Raw genomic sequence first — 21,677 nt, 5'->3', positions numbered from 1 at the left:
TGGAGCACATGTAGACATAAAAGTGTCATCACTGGTGTGGATTAGTTTTTGTTTTTAGTGATGCTGGCCCCTTTTGTACTTAAGTCCTATAAAGAGTGCTGACTTCAGTGCTCCAACACATCTTATCTCAAAACAATCTAGGCATGCCTGAGTGGGCAACAGCTCCTCGTATAGCCATACTGTAAAGAAAAAGTGCAGATTTCACTTAACCCATCCTTCATCTCCTCAACTGTTCCTGCGGGTCCTCTTACCTTACACTCTCTTTCCCACCTAACACCTCTAGGTCTTTTTCTCCTTTACCCTCACAAGCATCCACTCCCTCACAGACATCCTCTGCAGTGATTTGCATTATAGAAACTTACCTTTTTGTTGTTGAATTTTTCCGTTCAGACTTCAAGCTTGCCACACCACTGCTTCTTGCAAGAGAGGTATTTGCTGCATCAATCCATCAAATTATCTATTTCTTCTCTCCACCCCTCCCCTCAACAGTCAACTTTGCAAAATTCGGTGACATCTTCTGGAAAGACGACTCGTGCGAAGAGAAGTGCACCTGTAATCCTGATGGAGAGACAAGCTGTGCCAAGAACGAGTGCTCCATTTCTGAAATCTGCAAGCCAACCAAATGGTTCTTCGTTTGTCAGGCCCCCGAGTCCTGCATCTGAGCATCAGATCGAGCCCCGCTGCTGAAATAATGCCCGCAACCTGAAATAAATAGAGCTTTCCATATTTTATGGCATTATCTCAGTACAACCATAGTTTGCTTCATTTGCATATCCCCATCCACTGCAACCTACCATACTAGGGCTTTGGCTCCTAGCCCTACAGTTCCAAGTAGGTTGTTTTCCAAACCCTTGCCTTCTTTTCATGCAACTTGTACATAATATCAAGACAAATACAAGGAAACCACATTAGTTTGTTTTCATAGGCTTACCTTAACCCACATAAAAGCTGTGTTTCTGCTGCTGTGTCCAGAATCATCCCAAGATGAACACAGGTTCCTCTCCAGTAACACACCTTTTGCTTATGCTCATTGTCTGGAAGCAATGCAAAACTTTGTACAGATAAATACTGAACATCTGTAATTGACACTGCTCCATCATGCTGTATAGGTCAGAACAATGATCGGTTTTGAAGATCACAGCGGTCTACTTCTGCATGCAAATTGAATTTAAATAACATGCTCAAATGTACACAGTGTTCTAATAAATTGCTGCCAAGTGAAATATTGTCGGTGAAGTAAGTCATTGAAAAATGTCTAGGAAGAAACAGTAATTTACTGATTCTCCCCCAACCTAAACCAGTACTACGTGTCTGCATGCATCATTCACGTGAATTCTGCGTTCATGAGTGTGGTTGTCGAAGGAGGTTGTATTGCCTCCCATCATGTGCTTGTTGTTAATGTATGGATGTCAAGCTCCTACAGGTTGAGTTATAAGGGCCATAGTTATTAGCCCTTTCAGGCTGCCACCCCAGAGCGAAACCATATGGATTACTTCCCATCTTATCCTTCGTAAAACCTTTTAGGATGCTTTGTGTTTAGCGTTTTTAGTATTTAGAGTGAATTCATCATATTTTCTATTGCTAATATTGATATAGATGACATATCCATGTCCATCTCCATCACATCACCAGGGAAGTCTGTAACCCTCTGACTATCAGGAGAGCACACCATCAAAATTAAATAAATACTGCAAGAGACTTACAAAGTGTCCTCGTATGTTTTTTGTGGAATGTGGTTCCCAGCTGTTTTAAAATAAAAACAACTGGAAAGAGCATTTGGGGTTAAAGGTTCTATTAATTCATTTGGTCAGTATGTCCCTATATTATTGCACTAAGGGATGCGCAAACCTACAACTAAATGGAGCTAAATAGTGGTTTGTCATGAAGATCCTACAGGAAAATAATCCAATGCAAGAACTCCATGGACACCAATTAAATTGAAGAGTCTTCCCTCCCCAGTAGTAGTATTTACTGTATATTCCTTTCATCTGAGGTACATTTACAATTATCTCAAGTGAAAGAAACCTATGACAAAAGGAAGGAACCCATAAAATAGAATGCAATTGTGATGTTGTATGCAACTGAAAGTCAAAATATGAGACATATTTTGAAATGTATTAGAGCAGAGTTCTTCACCATCCTAGGGGGGGCGCTCACTTCACTCTAATTTTACCTTTGTTCCCTGCGTCGCAAGTCTTCTTAGAGAACTCCGGTATGGTTGGAAGGGGAAGGGAGGGGAAATCGATGGGGCACGACGTGCCCATGCTTTTGTTATGTTAACCGTCCCAGGAGGGGGTTAATTCATAGAGATGAAATGCTTCAGCTGCAGTGAGAGGCAGGAAGTCTCCTCTGCTAAAACCGAAAGCGGACAGACAGTCCTGTTCCTTCACATTTGATATCATAGCAGAGGAGACTCCTAGCCTCCCACTGCAACGGAAATGACTGTTTGTTTGCTTTCAGGTTCAGCAGAGGAGACGTCCTGCCCACTCTCCCCCGCTGCAGCTGAAGCATTTCAGCTCTATAAATTAACCCCCTCCTGGGAGGGTTAGCTCTTCCCAGAAAGGAGACAAAGTTTCTTTTAAAATTACACAGGCAGGCGCGCAAAATGCCAGCCAGCCATGTGTTGTCTCAACAGCCTGCCAATTGCTTGTCTTGACACTAAATATGGTTATAATTAATTTGTAATGTGACTTTTTTGTATTTGTTCTCTTTTTTATCAGTCATAGATTATTCAGGCAGCCCTAGAACACAAGTAAAAGTTCTTTCTATTTATATTTGCTGTTCAAAGTATGAACAGACAAGGACAATACAGCTTTAGGTGACTGTTAATTTTTGTACCACCTGGGACATCAAAATAATGAGCTGGCAACCCTAATCACAAGACTGGGAGTTTGTTGCAGGATCAGCACATTATTTATTTCCTCCACCCTGATCCCTGGTTACTGCCATATTAGCAATAGTTCAACACATTTGAAACCCTACGCTGCCGTCAATAACATTCTGAGTTACTTCAAGTGTCTGGGAATGCACCTTGCATTCAGGCAACTCGATCCTCATTCTCGCCCTCACTTTCACGCTCACCCTGCACTCACAGTGATCACAATGCACTCACACTGATCCCTTTGCACTCACACAATTCACCCACTTATCCTGCACTCACAGTGATCCCTCTGCACTCACAATGCACTTGCGCTGTTCACCCTGTACCTCACCCTGGAGTCACATGAGCACACTACTCAACCTGCACTCATGTGACACTTCACTCAGCTGTCCCCTCACTGCTCAATCTGCAATCTCACTCAAATAAGCCCACCACTAAACATACATTCATTCGTACCACTCTGCACTTACATCTGCACCCAAATTCATATGGTCACCTCACTCACCCTGCAGTCACTCCTCTTACCCTACTCACAAACTGTTGCATGGCTCACCATGCACTCATATTGTAGAAGTGGACCTCAGCTAGGCCTACCAGTGCAAGGGGTTCGCCCTTCTCTGCACAGAGTCCTCAGACCAATAGGAAGAAGTTGGCACAGAAACTGGAATAGAAAATACAGAGTTTAATAAACCTCATGAGGTGGAACTACATTCACACAGCACCCTTCGGTATTGAATGAAGTAGCACACCAAACAGAAGGAGCATGGTCCTTTTATACCCACACAGGGGCTTAAAAGAGGGAGGTTCAAGTAAAGGACAAGGTTTTATGTACATATAAGGTCATATAGAAATGCACAGTCGACAAGTGGGAGGAGTTAACAGTTTGCCAAGGCTAGTAAACACATCCTGACAGTTACATACTACTAACAGCTGCAAGGACAGATGAAAACTCACTGGGCATGTGCGAAGGTGGAAGCTGCTAAATATAGTTCGTTTCTAGGCAGATTACAATAGCAGTCAACACTGAGGGAGGACAAAGCACATGGTGAGCACATGGCAGCACATGGCAAACAAAATGGCTGCCAGAAATACAAAATGGATTCCACAAAATGGACAAGATAGCCTCTAAATACAAGATGGATTCCACTAATGCTAAACCAATCGCTGCCAATTTACAACAGACGACCCTTTTAGCATTAGCTGAAGACATTTGTTCCTCTGGGGTTATCTAAATATGCATCCCGTACATCTAATTGCATTATTTCAGCCACCTCTTTATTCAACATTTGTTGAGCCTTTGTTTCTTCAACATTCCTTTTGACAGGTATACAGCCAGAGATGCAAATGGAGCAAAGCATTGGACCACATTGGATACATACACAGCATGTAAAAAGTATTGTAATCATTACACACAGGTTAGTCAGGAGCTTCCAGCCCCAAGCAGAAACAAGAGTCCAAAACCATCCAGCAAAAGTACAAGTACCAGTCTCTGGATGAATTTCTGCAGCAATTTTATGCAGTTTTGATATTGCGTCGTATACTGAAGGTGAGTGATCCGGTATGAATACGCAACAGCTGCTACCGATGATGCGACATGCACCACCTCGATCAGCCAGAACCACATGTAGAACCATTCGGCTCTGGAGAGCTACAAACCTTGCAATTTGCAGCTCCTCCATAATGTTCCCAAGTGCCATAGCTGTCTGATTGGTAACAGCTTCCACAACTCTAGTCAATCGTCTTATTTTCCTACTGTTTAATGCAGCACCCACAAAGAAGAACAAACCTAAATTAAAATCGACATATTGTTGCAGAGTGGTATCAGTTTGGTCTACTTCGTCAGCACTTAATGTCCTTTTATATCTATTTCTAGAGATATCGTTGAATAATTTAAGGTCCCGGTGGTATGATGCAGGTGCCAGAAACACAGGGGGCAATAGAAAGGACACATAGCACACACCTGACCACCCAGCAGGTAGTTGATAATATCCGTGGCTACCACAGACAAAGTAGGTATTATGTGAGGCTATACAACTACTGTTTACACCTTCAATAGTCAGGATTACAGTACATTCGCTTTTCCCCACTGGAATTCTCCCAATACTGCGTACACATAAATTTGCTTTAGCTCTAGTAAAAGAAATCCCAAATTGTTCATTACTGGTAAAAGTTCTCATATTTGTGAAGACATATGGTGTTGAAATATTGTCCGGTTGATACTCTTCCCATTCCCATTTGGTCCCTTTGGCTTGAGGATAACCATCTTTTTCTTGGTAGCATACTTTATTAAGGCGAAAAAGAAGCCCGCCTACTGTACGTTTTCCAGATGCAAACAAAAGCGCATACCAAGCTTGACAAGAATCATTATGAGAAAAGGGAAGAGGAATAAAAGGTGTTCCTTCCTTCTTTTGATGTGCAGGTATCATCCCACACACCCAACAGTTGGTAGTATTTGTGGCATTATGAGTATGATGCAACATCTGGATAAAGGTATTATTTAAATAAGATTGTCGATGCTTCTGCTCATGGTAGGGAAGTGTAAAGTAGTGGTGTTCAACTGATACTGGAGTAGTGGCGATCAAAAGCTCTCGAGCAGGAGCCACTTTCTCAACGAGCCAGGTTATTACTGCTACAGCCACCATAGCAACAGCAAACCCTATAGCACAAATGATCTTTCTCTTAGCAACAGTTGATCTCATTGTGGACATGATCAGCTTGTCGTTGAAAACAATCGTTGGAGCTCTTATCCCTGGGCAGCCGTTGGTTTCTTCACCGAGGGCCAAGACGGGTGTCGCTACACTATACAGGACTGATCCCCCCCCTTGCCACATCGGCATTCCGTTTCACTAACCCAGGGCAGTTGCTCAAGCAGTCTATTTCGACGATGCAAGCTCTTTCCAAGGTCTCAGTTGGTATTGGAATACTCCAGGAATCGTGTGGTCCGGGAAGACTTCCTCAGGTTCGTCAGGTGATATGGCTTGGCCTCTCTCTGTATCCAGGATGTCCCGATGGTCGATGAAGGCAGCAGGATCCACCAAGGTAGACGGCACTTTTTTGCAGTGGGTGGAGTGCACCCAGTTCCTCCTGTTCGTCACTCAGACCACAGTTCTCGTTGAAAGGAGCACCTGCTCTGGGCCGCGCCACCTCAGTTCCAAGCTGCTCGACCTCTGGAATGATCGGATCATCACCTGGTCTCCAGGTCGAAGTCCATGGCCTTCACCTGCAGACCTATCAGGAAGAGCTTCTCGAACCTGTTGATGAATAGGAATCAAACTGTCAGTCAATTGTGATAGGTAGTCACTCATCAATACACATGGTACATCATGTATGGGATGTGGTTTAGGAATTCCCCAAATATTCATAGGCCTTCCAAATACCACCTCATATGATGTAAGACCAGATCGCGAATGTGGCACTGTTCTAATGGACAACAGTGCCAAAGGTAATGCGTCTGGCCAATTCAAGGATATGGAAGCCAGTATTTTCGCCAGTTTCAATTTAAGTGTGGCGTTATACCTTTCCACTAGCCCTGCTGATTGTGGATGGAAAGCAGCATGAAATTTCTGCTTTATCCCTAATCCCTTCAGGACATATTTGACAACTTGCCCAATAAAATGGGGTCCGTTATCACTCCCTAAAAGTTTACAAACACCAAATCTAGGGAAGAATTCCTTCAAAAGCACCTTTTCTGTAGTGAGAGCTGTACTGTCCTTTGTAGGGTATGCCTCTATCCATTTACTGAAGGCACATACCACTACCAAAACATACTTTAAGTTGTTACAGCGCTCAAGCTGGATGTAATCCATTTGACAAGACTGCACCATCTTTTTAGCTGTGCCGGCAATTTCTGGATGCTCCCAAACTTGCGTGAGCAATTTCGTGATCGAGGAGGCTCCAACATGTGCCGGCCCATGTGCCATATGAATCATAGGTTGTAAATAGGCTGTAGGCAGTCTCCACTTGCTCATCTCTTTATTCCTCCAACAGCCCTCATCGTCCAATGTTCCCTCCTTAGACCATTGCTCAATTTCTTCTGCAGAAGCAGATCTCTGCATATCTAGCACTTCCTGTCTGGTATCATGCCAACGTTCAGCCTGTGACTTCACTACGTACATAGACGTGGTGCTTCGCTGCATGGCAGTTTCACGGGCTGTTTGGTCTGCAAAAGCATTGCCTTGTCCTATCTTATCAATTATTTTCTTATGTGCGCTACATTTAACAATTGCTATTCTCTTCGGGTATGTCAAAGCAGTACTAATTCTCCATGCATTATTTGCATCCCGTGGGATGTAAGAAAGCCCCTCTCCTTCCAGAGTAGCCCAAAATCATGAGCCTCTCCGAAAGCATAGCGGCTATCTGTATAAATGTTCACAGATAAGTCAGTACTAAGTTCACATGCTTGTGTTAAAGCTATTAGCTCAGCTGCCTGAGCTGACTTCTGTGGAATTCGAGCTGTCTCAACTACCGTCTGAAGTGTTGTAATTGCATATGCAGCTGACGTTGTACCATCTGGTAACTTCAAACAGGACCCATCAACCCATAGTTCCCCATCAACACTTGAAAGGGGAGTGTCTTGCAAATCGACACAACCCTTTGTCTGTTCCTCACTAAGGAATATACAATCATGAGACTCCTGTGACTGAGACTGAGTCACCGGGTATGGCAACAAAGTGGCTGGGTTTAGTATCGCACATCTCTTTAGTGTAATGTGAGGGGCCAACAATGTCAATTCGTATCCTGTCAGACGAGCACTAGTTAAATGCTGCGTCTTCGTCTGATTTAAAAGGGCATCAACTGCATGGGGTACTAGCACCAACAGCTTATGTGACAAAACTATCCCTTCACTCTGACGTATTGACACAGCTGTTGCTGCAACTGAACAGAAGCATCCAGGTAACGCACGAGCAACAGGATCAAGTACTGCTGAAAAATATGCACAGGCACGCTGTTTGTCACCGTGTGTCTGCACTAAAACTGACAATGCACATCCATCTTTCTCATGTACATAGAGTGTAAAAGGCTTCATATAATCTGGAGTACCTAACACTGGTGCTGAACAAAGAGCTTGTCGTAACTGTCGCACAGCAGTCTCACATTCATCTGTCCATGGGATGGGCATTGGAGTATCTTTAGTCAAAAGTGCTAGCAAGGGTTTAACAATGTGTGAAAACCCTAATATCCATTGCCTACAAAAAGAAGTAAGACCAATGAATGCATGGACATCTTTCTGAGTACGGGGCACTGGTGTGTCTAAAATAGCTTGAATGCGATCTGGTGTGAGTGCACGGCCCTCCTTAGACAGAAGGTGACCTAGGTAGGTTACCTTCAGTCTACAATATTGCAATTTCTTTTGTGACACTTTGTGATGATGGGAAGCAAGAAAAGAAAGCAAGGACAAAGTACATTTTTCACACTGTTCAGGGGTATCGGCTGCCAACAAGATGTCATCGACATATTGTATGAGAGCCACACCTTCAGGCAAAACGAACGAATCAAGCAGTCTTTTTAATGCTCAACTGTAAATACTAGGACTCTCAGTATAGCCTTGAGGAACTCTACAAAATCTATACGATCGATTATTCAAAGTGAAACCGAACAAATATCGGCTATCAGGATGAATAGGGATTGAAAAGAAAGCATTCTTCAAGTCTATCACAGAGAATGTAGTTGCTGTCGGAGGAACCAAAGTAAGAAGTGTCGTTATGTCAGAAACCACGGGGTATTGTGGTACTACAATCTTGTTAACTTCTCGCAAATCAATAATGAATCGGTAAATCCTAGTGTCAGTATCTTTTTTCAGAATAGGAAGAATTGGACTGTTACAAACATTGTAAGGAACTTCCTCAACAACCCCCACTTCAATGAGATCATGGACAATATGTATGAGTGCTTCTTCGCCTTCCTGTGAAATTTTGTATTGAGGCAAACGTGGCAGCACAGCGCCCTCCTTGACACTAATATGTACTGGTGGTATAACCATTTGCCCTACATCAGTGTCTGAAGTAGCCCACAAATTACTAGGGAGTGAAGCTAATGCAAGATCCTCTTTAACAAGGCAAGCTCTCTCCTTCACAGGATGGTTGTCATTTAAGATAACACGTACACCTTCTGGAGAACATCGTATCGTAGCCCTGAAATACTTGAGCATATCAAGACCCACAATATTGTCTGGTGTATTCGGGGAAAGCAAAAATGGACATGGAGCAGTAAATTTACCCACATGGAATGCAAGTGGTTGTGACAGTGGGCCAAGCGGAGGGGTTCCATCGAAACCTATCGATGTAATGGTTAAGCCAGACAGGGGAGCCCTGGGAACCAATTGTTTAGACAAGGCGCTACGAGTAACTCCTGTATCAACCAGAAACTGATCAGTAGAACCCAAAACATTTGCTGTAACATAGGGACCCCTCTGATCTACTGGAACTTCAACTTATTCCTTATCCCATCCTAGGCAATCCTATGCATAAGCAGAATCTTGAGAATCAGACTGCACATAGTCGGACATTTGATATTGGTTCCTTCTATCAAAAGTGTTAAACCCATCCTGCCCACGTATATTAGCATCAAACCAAGCAAGATCACCTGTGCTTCCTCTAGGCCCTGAATATCCTGAACGATTTCTCATTTGTCCCCGACCACGTGGACACTGCTAAGCACGCAGTGCTGGACAATCAGAAGCCCAATGCCCAAATTTCTTACAGTACGCGCACTGGTCAGCAGACAAATTCGAACGAGTATAAGAAGTGAAAGACGAACCATAACATCTCCGTCCACCTCTATCACTACCTCTAAAAGGCGGACCATAAGCCTGAGCCAACATAACCTTCGTTTTTAATTCTTTAGTCTTCTTATCCTCATTACCCTTTGCTTCTAATTCCTGGCGTTCATAATACTGAGCCATAGTCAAGAGAGAAACCGGAGAAGAGGTAGTCCATGAACTCTCACTGGCTTTTAAGCGACAGCTATTCCTGGCAACAGGTTTGCGACATATTTATCGACAAACAGATATCTGCCCGTGTCATCTGTCAATGACTGGCCACTAAAATCGTGGAATGCTTCTTCAAAGCGTGTAAAGAAATCAGAGACCGATTCATCTGCCTTTTGCTTACAAGACGCTAAAACAGTCCAATCTATCTTTTTAGGGGGAATAATCGTTTTTAACTTAACTAATATAGCTGCGGGAAGATCTAAAATTAACTGACATGGCTTCTGTGCGGGTTCCCTTTCTACATCCATTTGTACTAAGTCTTTCCATAACGCCCCAAAAGCTGCACGATCATCAATTTTACGAACAGTTCTCCACATATCAGGTGGTAATATCAATCTGAAAAATAAATCAATATCAGGCAAAGTCACAGTACAAGAGCTAATAGCACCCTCAACTTCCTCATAAAAAGCGGCTGGATTTTTCCGCTGATCAGGCAATGCAGTTTTAAGTGCCATGACATCCGTCCTATTCCACGGAGTGTAAACCCAATTATAAATAAAATAACCCTTAGCATCGATAGAAGCCTTATCATCACTTGTACCCTGTCCTTTAGGAGGAACATACAAAGGCATAGGTTTCGCATGAACTATCATAGTCTTATCTGTTCCGGAGATAGAAGCTTGTGCCGTGCCGGTCTGAGATGTCTGTGCAGCTATGTCTGCAGCCTTTTTCTCCTCTCGCAAACGGACTGCATCAACATGCAGTTTAACCAAACGCCTGATTGTATCATTCACCTGAGGGAAAACAAAAAGACCATCACGCATTTCCTTACAATTAACTGCTACATCGTCGGGCTCTAACTCCTCAGAATATTTCCTAAACAGCTCAAGGACCTCTGCGGCAAACACCTCAGTAAAATACAGCTGCTCCCTTTCCTGCCACCCTTTCATACTATCTAGAAGTTCAGAGGCGGGGGCAATGCTACAAACTGTTTTACGAGCATCAGATCTAAGCTGGGACGAACGTGCAGCGGTCAACATAGAACGAGTTTCTCGTGCCTTGTGTTCCTCCGAACCGGAGTCCTCATCTGACTCATGAGGGGCAGAAGGAACAGTATACGGATCTAATAATAAGAAATCATCTTGTGGTTTATTAAGTATAGGATAAAGGGGGCGCCGAACAGCGTATTGGCCAGTTAACTGTAAATTGCGCTCCCTGTCTTCTCTCTCTTTTAACTCTTTTATTTCTTTGTTTTTCAGCTCTAATGCTTTCGCATAAATGTTCTTTTGCTGTTCTTTTTCAATCAAGGCATGCTCACGCTTCATCCGTTCACACACTTCTTTCTCCCACATTCGTGCACAATCAAACATATCTTGCCTAGTCTTTCGCTTAAACATACATTGTTCCACATACTCAATCTTTCGTAAATCAAATGACCCATGCATAGGCCAACGCAACTCAGAATCCTTACGAGTGTATTTATTCCATAATGTGCTGTACATTATAGAAGAAAGACCATACTTAATATACATATCCCTATTAGGTGTCCCCTCTGGGGGGGCCGGTTGTGCTTCATCGAGTCTCAAATTGGTACCACTACAAAAGCAACACATCCTACGAAGTGTGCTGAAAACAGGCATGCCAAAAATAGTGCAGAATATGCAGTATTTTAATCAAAGTAGCACTTAAGGTACCTTTAGTACAATGTGCCGTTCAAATCAATTCAGATAGAGAAAATTCTCCTCATTACCTGCCTATATAAATTGCAATTTATATATGAATCAAATAGAAATCTAAGTTGGCCAAAACAAATTCCAAAATACAAAAGCCGCAGTAAGTGTTACTAAACTACCTTACCAATCCCAGGCATAAAAACCAACAGCAAGCGCCACAGAATGACACTTACCAATCACTTGGTGTCCAGGTTCCAACAGCCAAGTTCTAAAATCGACCAAATGGTCACTGCACGGCAAATCAACAGAAGAGATCTCAGTCGAGGACCGGCACCACCTGGATGGTCAGATCAGAAAGAAAGGAAAAACGCCGTGGTTGCCAAGACTCGGGTCTCATCGGGCAGTGATCGCGTCCAGAGCGAGATTCCAATCCTTCATCACGACCAATCCTTTTTGCATCCGATTCGCCGATGAGCCCCACTGGTTGGGCGGCAATTTGTAGAAATGGACCTCAGCTAGGCCTACCAGTGCAAAGGGTTCGCACAGAGTCCTCAGACCAATAGGAAGAAGTTGGCACAGAAACTGGAATAGCAAATACAAAGTTTAATAAACCTCATGAGGTGGAACTACATTCACACAGCACCCTTCGGTATTGAATGAAGTAGCACACCAAACAGAAGGAGCATGGTCCTTTTATATCCACACAGGGGCTTAAAAGAGGGAGGTACAAGTACAGGAGAAGGTTTTATGTACATATAAGGTCATATAGAAATGCACAGTCGACAAGTGGGAGGAGTTAAGAGTTTGCCAAGGCTAGTAAACACATCCTTACAGTTACATACTACTAACAGCTGCATGGACAGCTGAAAACTCACTGGGCATGTACGAAGATGCTAAATATAGTTCGTTTCTAGGCAGATTACAAGAGCAATCAACACTGAGGGAGGACAAAGCACATGGTGAGCACATGGCAGCACATGGCAAACAAAATGGCTGCCAGAAATGCAAAATGGATTCCACAAAATGGACAAGATAGCCTCTAAATACAAGTGGATTCCGCTAATGCTAATCAAATCGCTGCCAATTTACAACAACATGAGCACTCCTGCCACTCACACAGTGCAGAGGTTTAATGTGCCTGCTACAAAGAACTTGTACCATGCAGATCACTGAACTGATAGTGAGTAAACAATGAGTAGCGCTATAAAAAAAATGAAATGTTTGCCAGAAAGGTGCTATAGAGAGATGAGGTGCATCGTTAGTGAGTGGTAGTGAGGAAATCCATGGAGAAAGAGGAAATGTGGAAGGAGGCGCCAAAAAAGACTGTTGCACTGTGTGGGAGTCTTAGCCCCCACCCGAAGTTCGGGTCTAGTTGCGCCCCTGTACACGAGAATGGGCATGTCGTGCCTCATCAAGGTTTTTGTCCTAAATTACAAAAGGACACATTTACATTTCCAAAGGCCGCTTGATTGAGACAGCTCTGTTTTTGACCTGATGGCCTGGAATAATTCCTAAACAGATTCTTGTAAATACAGTGTTGTTTCATTTCTTTTTAACGTGATTGATATAAGGAGTCTATTACTATTTGCAGAGAAATGTATTTGTTTCATGCAACAGCCATAAAAAAGTTTATTTTAGATCCAAGTGGGTTCTCACATATGAGAAATTGGAGGATATCACAGATATTATTCGCTGTAAAATTTGTGGGCTGCTGCTTTGTTACAACAGTGAAAACACATCACTATCTCTGAATATTAGATGTAAATGCTTTTAGAATTTTGCACATAGTGGCCGTGCACCATTAGAGGGTATGGCAGAGCTGAAAGTAAATCATTTAAACTCAAAGCTGTACTGAACAGAGGCCACCAAAATAGTTTTGGCCCAGGGCACCCACAATCCTTAACATGTCCCTGCCACCACAAAGTCTGTCAGACAACATTGCTCTGAAGTAAAATAGACAACATCATTAATTTATTATTAGTTTATGTTTTTTAAACATAAGCCCGACGTGTCCTTAACCCCCACTGCTTCAGGCAACTTATCGTACCACTAAGGAATTCTCAATTAGGTGTTTGTTCATCACCCTCTCTGTGGACTTTCAACTTTGTCTTCGGGTCCATAACAGGTTGGTGGCAATTATCTCATTATAATGCTGCCTAAAACGTTTGTTAATGATTTCTAGAGAAGATTTGTTTCTCGTGTACCAGCTCTGAGCTAGAGAGTGCTCAAGAAATCTGACAACACTGTATCCCTTACAGTCCATGTTTTGGCTGAAAATGTCTGAAGAATATTCAGCTTTGAGAGAAACTGCTATCAAAACTCTCTTGCCTTTCAGCTCATCCTAGTTATGTGAGATTGGGGTCTCAGCACTTGCGGTATTAAAGACTAAGTACCATTCAAGACTGGATGTGGAGCACAACCTGAGAATGGCAGTAGCAAAAATCCATCCACAGATTGACCCTCTATGTGGCGAAAAACAGGCACACCCGTCACATTTATGTTGGTGGTGTTATTATCAATCTATGTCATGTGTAAAACAAAGCATCCTAGTAAAAACAATAAGCGCACATTTTATCTTGGAAAATTAAGTTTTAAGCTGTGTATTAAGATTAAGCCTCTGTCATTTCACCACACCCACTCACAAACCTGCCCTTTACTAAACATTCTTATTGTGTAGAACATTATTTGCAGGATATGGCCTGGGATATGCGCTTGGCGGACGATTATGTAGAGTACCAGATTTTAGAAATTTTGGTCAGGTGGTCGGGGGGGGGGGGGGGGTCCAACATCTAAAAAAAATGAGCTGGGGGGCTCAACCTACAAAAGTTTGAAGCCCTCTGTATTAAAGGGTAAATTAGTCATAACACTAAACCATAATAATAATTAATCATGCCATTTTGCTTCCACAAATGGTTTTTTAATGTTTGTTTATTCTGATTTTCTAAAGTTTACAGGCATTAATTGCCATCATCCCATGACATGTACATGCATTAGAAAGTATACTACAGAAATCGTTGTTAGAAAAATCATCAGTACAAGCCAGCAATAAGCAAAAACAAATAGATGAGTAAAGGAGGATATACAGCAGCAAAAGGAGAGGAAATCCCCTATCCAAACAGGGTGCTGCGCCAAGCAACACGCCCACCATTGTCCTGCTAAGGAATAATCCCAAGCGGACAACATCGTCACATCCGCACACCAGCCCAGCAGCACCAGGCTCATGCCACCATTCTCACACATACCAGGTCACACAGTCGGGTCCCAACAGCCATCCGTGAGTCCCCTCCAGCACCTCAGAGGGCCAAGCCAGGCACAGGAGTGCCCCTCCAGTAGAACCAACGTATAAAACCATGTTGAACAACCCACCTTTGGAAGGCAATGGAAGGAGGAAGAAGGGATCCCAGCTCCCAGTGGAACAGGTGAGAAGCGTAATTCCCTGCAGCCCAAAATCAGAGTCAACCTAAACGTAGGTGTTGTAATCGCCTACTTGGTACGTTCCTTTCCCCCCCCTCCTTCCTCCTCCCTTGGTTCTTCCCTCTCCCTGTCACCAACATTCCATTGCACCCTTCCTCTGACTAGGCTGGATCCTGTGGTGGTGTATGACCATTAAAGAAGAGTTCTTACTTACCTGCCTTTTGGTCATCTTTATAACACTGGCGACGCATTGCTGTGTGGGGACGGCTCACCATCACCCCCAATTGCTTCTTCAAATCCAGCTATCCTGTGTAGGCGGTCGTGAGTACCTTGCTGCCCACGGAGGCTCTGCTGCTTCAAAGTAAGACTGAGGCTGTGCTTAGAATGGTGCTTCCACCTCCTTCGTTTTATTAAGCTATTTTGCTGCTGCATGCTTGTGGCTGAGAGAAGGATTAAACTGTGCCACGTTCGTTTCGCCTCCGTGGTCTTATGACACTTGCTCTGTGTGTGGGCCTCTTAGCGCTGCTTCTCCCGTCTTGCCGCGGCTCCGTCTGTGGTCCTGGAGGTGAAGGATCGCTTCCAGCGCTGGTCCGCCTTCGCCTCAGTGACGAGGCTTCTATTGTCATCTGTCCCTCTGGTGACGCTTCGGCCATATGGCAGGTGACTCCCTTTTGTCTCCTCAGTGCTGTCCGGAGTGAGGCAGGCTGCTGTCTGAGGTGCTGTGTGGTCGCTCTATTCTTCGGTCGGAAGGCAGCTTCTTGGAAGTTTCTCTGGGGCATTCCCTGTGTGATCTACTCTCGGCGCCACTTTCCAACATCCTCACATGAGCGGCGCATTCCATTTCGCACGCCTTCAGCTGATCGTCGATGTTGACTTTCCTCAGCTGAGGCGCTCAGGGTGCGCTGCCGATTTTGGCCTCTGGGTGGCAGTGTGGTTCAAGTTTTCAGTCCGGTTGTGAGGAGATCGTCTCCAGCGCTTGTACATTTTCCATCCACGTTGTGGGACCCTCTATCAAGCTAATTTTTCTATTTAACTGACTGTCTGGCTAATTTTTCCTACGTTCGCTGATGGGCACAGCTCAAGGGATCCCTGCCTATCATATCACGCTGACGGGCACAGCTGCACATTGTGTTAATCACTGCTGGGCACAGTCATACCTCTTAGGACGTGCTTGTCTGCTCACGCTGACAGGCTCAGCTGCTCCTCGCGAATTGTTGCTGTCACACGCTCTAAGGGTCATTTTTTCATTTTGAGGAGATTTCCATCATATACTGCGGAGTTTAGTGATTCTTTTGCTTATACGTCATGGTTACTGCACATTGGTGATTTTGTTTCTTATACCTCATATTGTCTGTACAAGCGTATACCTTGGATTTTATGTACTGCTTCATTCATGTATTGCAGTGTACAAGGGGGTTGTGCATGTGGGGGGTTGTAAAGCAAAAGTAGAAATTGTGATTGCTTGTCTGCATTCTTAGCAACGTTTTGCATTGTGTGGGGTGCTCTTTCCAGTCTTTGTACATAATGGCAGCCGCTAATATGTCGCAGCCTCCACCATTCCTTAACGAGGCAGGAGAGCCAGTTCTGCCTTGGAAACAATGGTTTGGGTTACTGGAGTCCTATTTAATTGCTATAGGGGAGGAGAAATTTTCCCATTTACGTAAATTACACACCCTGTTACACAATTTGGGTATTGAGGGACGTAAAGTGTATGATGACATCTCCACTAATGCAGAGGGTGGAAGTGACAGTGATGACGATGAGAATGTGTATATGGTGGCAGTAAATAAACTACAAAAACATTTTAGTAAGAAAATAAACGTAGTGTTAGAGAGACACAAATTCTTCTCAAGAACACAGGGAAAAAATGAGAAGGTTAAACCGTTTATTGCAGCCTTAAAGGGTTTAGCGAACACATGTGAGTTTGAATCCCTTCAGGATTCCCTGATTAGAGACCAGTTGGTCAGGTGCACCAACAATCATAAGATTCAAGAGAGGCTGCTTGTGGCCAATCCTAACCTCAAGGAAGCCATAGATATAGCGGTAGGGATTGAGCACACGGCAGATTGTATGGTTGAAATGAAAGGTGAAGGGGGCAAAACCATGGAGGTCAATGCCATAAGCAAAGATCACAAAAGTAAGATAGCTAACACCCCACTTCAGGGAAATAAATTCAAGTGTTATAGATGTGGGAGCCCTACGCACTTAGCCAATAACCCGATTTGCCAAGCACGTTCTGTTGTCTGCCACAAATGTGGGAAAAATGGACATTTGTCCAGGGTATGTCATGATCAGCGCTCTAAAGCGGTGTTGGAGATTGAGCCACAATTATTTCCTGATCCCAAGTTAATTTTTCAACTTAAAGACAAAAACAATACCGATAAATTCCCATCTTGCAACATTACCCTGGATAACAAAACCCTAACGGTCTTTGCTGATTCATGTTCCCCTTACACCCTGGTTGATGCCACCATGTTTTCTCAACTGTTTCCCTCATGGGAAGAAACTGTACAACCTCCGGACATACAACCAGGAGGCTACAATGGGGACCCCATACCCCTATTAGGCATGACCACTAAGGAAATAGGGTTCAAAGGAAGGAACACGGTGGGCAAGATATACATTACCCAGAAGGGGTCCAACTTGTTGGGATGGAAACACCAGAGGGAACTCGGGATTAAGTTAGACCCCAACAGTCCCGACCAAGTCCTCTTAGTGGATCCCACGGTGGGAGGGATGGATGTTTGCAATGATTTCCCCAAAGTGTTTTCTGATGACCTAGGATTACTCAAGAATTATCAGCATTCCATCAAATTGAAATCCAATGCCAAACCGGTAGCACACAAAGCCAGACCCATACCACATTTAATGCACGTGCCTCTTCAAAATGAGCTAGACAGATTGCTGTCGTTGGGGGTGATCGAACCCATAGAGTGTTCACAGTGGTTGGCCCCCATTGTTCTTACCACCAAGGCTACCAGTAAGGACATCAGGCTCTGTGTGGACCTCAGGGACCTTAACCAAAACATATGGGTAGACAGGCACCCCCTTCCACGCATTCATGAGGTGCTTACCCTCATTAATGGTGCGAGTTGTTTCAGCGTTCTCGACTTATCCTCTGCCTATCACCAGGTGGAGCTTCATCCCAACTCACGACATCTCACCTCCTTTGTGACACCCCTAGGAGCCTTCCAATTCCGTTGCATGCCTTTTGGGTTGGCTTCTGCTGCGGCCGCCTTCCAGAGGATCATGCAGCATGTCTTGAAAGACCTTCCCAGAACACTCTGTTTTCAAGATGACATATTAATCTACGGGAAGGACTTAAACGAGCATAACGTCACCCTCAGGATGGTCTTGTCCAACTTGGAAAAATCAGGGCTCACTCTAAAAAAGGAGAAATGTCGTATAGGGGTGGGATCGGTTGAGTATCTAGGACACACCATCTCTCAAGATGGGATCAAACCCAAAATAGACCTAGTTAAGGCGATTAGGGACACTGAGGCCCCTAAAGGTGTTCAAGACCTTAAATCATTTTTGGGCCTTTCCGAATACTATTCAAAATTTGTGAGGAACTATTCCTCAATAGTGGAACCTTTACGTAACTTACTCAAATCCAGAACCTTGTATGTGTGGTCCGATGCCTGTCAGAAGGCCTTTGATCTTGTCAAAGAAAGCATAATTTCTGCACCATCCCTGGGTAGGTTTGACCCGAACAAAACCACAATCCTTTGCACTGATGCAAGCAATAAAGGGTTGGGGGCCAGTCTCACCCAAATGGGGGAAGGCAAGGAACACATTGTGGCCTTTGCATCTCGAGCTCTTAAGGGGGCAGAAATCAACTACTCAGTGGTGGAGAAAGAAGCACTAGCTTGTTTCTGGGCGATCAAACACTTCCGCTTCTTTTTGTGGGGTATCCCTTTTACTGTAAAGACGGACCACAAACCACTGATGTTTGCTTTCACCACCAAAGGGGCTAACAAAACCACTCCCAGAATTGCTAGATGGATTTTGGGACTGGAAGGATACAATTTTTGTGTGAGATATATGCCAGGTCATCAAAACACGGTTGCTGACTTTCTGTCACGGTCTCCCTCAGAGGGAGAAAGTACTCCTGTTAGCTGTGAATGTGATGATGTGATTTTGCAACTCACATGCCTAAAAAAAGAAGAATGGAATGACAGTATGCAAAATGATGCAGAGATGTGTTCAATTAAAGAGTTCATCAAGAATGGTTGGCCGGAAAACAAGAATGATATTCCTATCAGTTTAAGTAAATTCTGGGATGTCAGAGTAGAACTCAATATACAAGGCAATGTAGTTTGCAGAGGGGAGAAAGTGATTCCACCGGAGAACCTGCGAGAAAAGATTGTGGGGCTTGCGCATGCAGGACACTTAGGGCGAAGCCTAACCAAGAATAAAATCAGACTGGAATATTGGTGGCCAGGTATGGACGCCATGACGGAACAGGTGGTGAGAAATTGTGTAGACTGTAGCCGGAGTGACAAAATTCACCAGACCCGCAAGCCCCCCCTGTCACCTGTCGAAGTGCCTAATCGACCATGGTCAAAGTTAGCCTTGGACATCATGGGTCCCCTCAACCTAAGAACATTAAAGGAACGGTTCATTCTGGTGCTAGTGGACTATCACTCAAGGTGGTTGGTCTACAAATGTGTCCAGCAGATAGACACAAGAGTCCTCATACAATTCTTAGAAAGTGTGTTCTTTGAGGAAGGGTTACCTGATACTCTTATAACAGACAATGGAGTACAGTTCACTTCGGACAAGATGAAAGAATTTCTGTATCACCGGGGCATCACTCACCTCAAATCTGCTTTGTACTGTCCCCGTGCTAACGGGTTAGTGGAAAGGATCAACCGGCTGTTCAAAGAGTGTTTGCAGAGAGCAGAAGTAATGGGGACACCAGCAAGTTCAGCGTTAGTGGAAACAGTATGGGCATATCGCACTTCTCCAAACAGTGTGACTGGCGTTTCTCCGTTCACCTCTCTCAAAGGAAGGATCCCGAAGACCAAATTAACTCCACCGGTAGGGCCAAGGAAGGACGCCGGTGTAGTAAACAGAGGTGAAATCTCAAGGAAAGTGGAGGAACACCAAGCTAAATACAAAGTCAGGTATGACCAGACCAAACATGTAAAAACACAAATGTTCAAAGAAGGTGATTGGGTCCGGGTGGATTTACCTAAAGCACGCAGGAAAGAAGCGTCAAGATTTTCGGATCCTTACAAAATAACTAGTGTGGGTAGGAATGTAGTCCATCTCGACAATGGCCAAACATGGAGCATGGACAGAATCATTCCTCATTGACAAGGGGGTGACTTGGACAACGGAAGTGACCCGGAGACAGAGTTGCAAACCCTCAGTCACAGAAGGTCTATGAGAGCAAGGAGCTCACCTGTATGGACCAGAGACTACTGTGTTAAATGAGAATTATTGTCAAATGTTCCTTGTGGTTCTTTACCTAGCTTTTTTGTTCTACTGCTTACATGTTCTGCAGTGACCTTTCGCTGCTTGTTATATCTGCTATGTCTCTCTTTGCCCTATGCAGGGAGGTGTGTTGTAATCGCCTACTTGGTACATTCCTTTCCCCCCCCCTCCTTCCTCCTCCCTTGGTTCTTCCCTCTCCCTGTCACCAACATTCCATTGCACCCTTCCTCTGACTAGGCTGGATCCTGTGGTGGTGTATGACCATTAAAGAAGAGTTCTTACTTACCTGCCTTTTGGTCATCTTTATAACAGTAGGCATTGGCCCCACATCAACGCAAATACAGACAAGCGATCCTGAAGCTTATACCTACGCCTCTCATGTGTGGCCAAGTGGTAAAATTCTATATACTATTCCTAGGAAGTGGGCACCTAGGGAGAACGCCAATGTTAGAGGATGCATATCTAGGCCACCATGAGGGTTGTCCATCAGCCATTGTTGCCAATATGAGGGCACATCATCTACACATGTAAAGATAAGTTACATGCAGCAGAGGAGCAGCGCCAATAGCTATTAGTAGACAGCAGTCTTTACAGTTTATACGATATCCAGTACCAAATATGGAAAATCTTGAAGTAGGAAAACTTCAGACGCACTTCCATGAGAGATTGATCATAACAATCTAAGACCTCCCTTCATTCCTCATCTGGATATTCAGCACCCAGTCAAACTGGACTACGGCAATGCTCTGCTCACCAGTGCAACAAAACACAGCATACAAAAATTGCAGAAAGTACAGAATGCTGCAGCCAAGGTACTCCTGGGAATCCCCAAATTTGACTCTGTAACACACAGCTCTGTCTCAGCTCCACTGGTTACCGGTAGTAAAGCAGATTCAGAATAAATCTCTCTGCATTGCTTTTTAAATCACTGAATAATCTGGGCCCAACTCAGCTATCAAATCATCAAAAACCTTTACTCCCTGCAAAGCCCCTTAGGTCAACCGAGCTTGGGAACTTGATTGTCCTTAGAGTAAAAAAGGAGTAAGAGTTTTACCACCACAACAGCAAAACTGTGAAACTCTGTACCAACCTCTCTTAAGAAAGAAACAAATCTACTAAAGTTCAGAAAGGATCTAAAAACGTGGCTTTTTCAGGCATACCTTTAACTCCCGTAAGTCAATTCTGCATGTGTTATAGGGTAGCACCTAGACACTTCAGGGTATTGCTGTGCTTTACAAATTAATCATAACCATCAGACACTTCTGCCAGTAGGGTTCTGATGAAGCATGTCACGATAAGTGAATGAGGTGTCTGGTCCAATATCTTTGGATACCCCATG

General features: G+C 44.0%; 2 protein-coding genes across 2 annotated transcripts in view; one reads left to right on the top strand and one right to left on the bottom strand.

Annotated features, from left to right (window-relative positions):
* Nucleotides 1-1,698, top strand: part of LOC146809267 (alpha-tectorin-like) — a 59,251-nt gene extending 57,553 nt beyond the window's left edge. The window contains exon 11 of the mRNA XM_085616085.1: nucleotides 490-1,698. Coding sequence (XP_085472211.1) covers nucleotides 490-662 — 173 coding nt within the window. The 3' untranslated portion in view covers nucleotides 663-1,698. The remainder of the gene's footprint in view (nucleotides 1-489) is intronic.
* A 1,851-nt stretch (nucleotides 1,699-3,549) lies between these two features.
* On the bottom strand, nucleotides 3,550-12,150 carry LOC146809266 (uncharacterized). The gene is made up of 2 exons (XM_085614328.1): nucleotides 11,716-12,150; nucleotides 3,550-6,132 (listed from the first exon to the last, which is right to left on the bottom strand). The coding sequence occupies exon 2, from the start codon at nucleotides 5,716-5,718 to the stop codon at nucleotides 4,078-4,080; it is 1,641 nt and encodes a 546-aa protein (XP_085470454.1). The 5' UTR covers nucleotides 5,719-6,132; nucleotides 11,716-12,150; the 3' UTR covers nucleotides 3,550-4,077.
* Nucleotides 12,151-21,677: the final 9,527 nt, after the last annotated feature.

This window comes from Triturus cristatus, chromosome 7, assembly GCF_964204655.1.
Source record: "Triturus cristatus chromosome 7, aTriCri1.1, whole genome shotgun sequence".
NCBI classification, from domain to species: Eukaryota; Metazoa; Chordata; class Amphibia; order Caudata; family Salamandridae; genus Triturus; species Triturus cristatus.
This window is presented reverse-complemented; position numbering and strand designations above follow the sequence as displayed.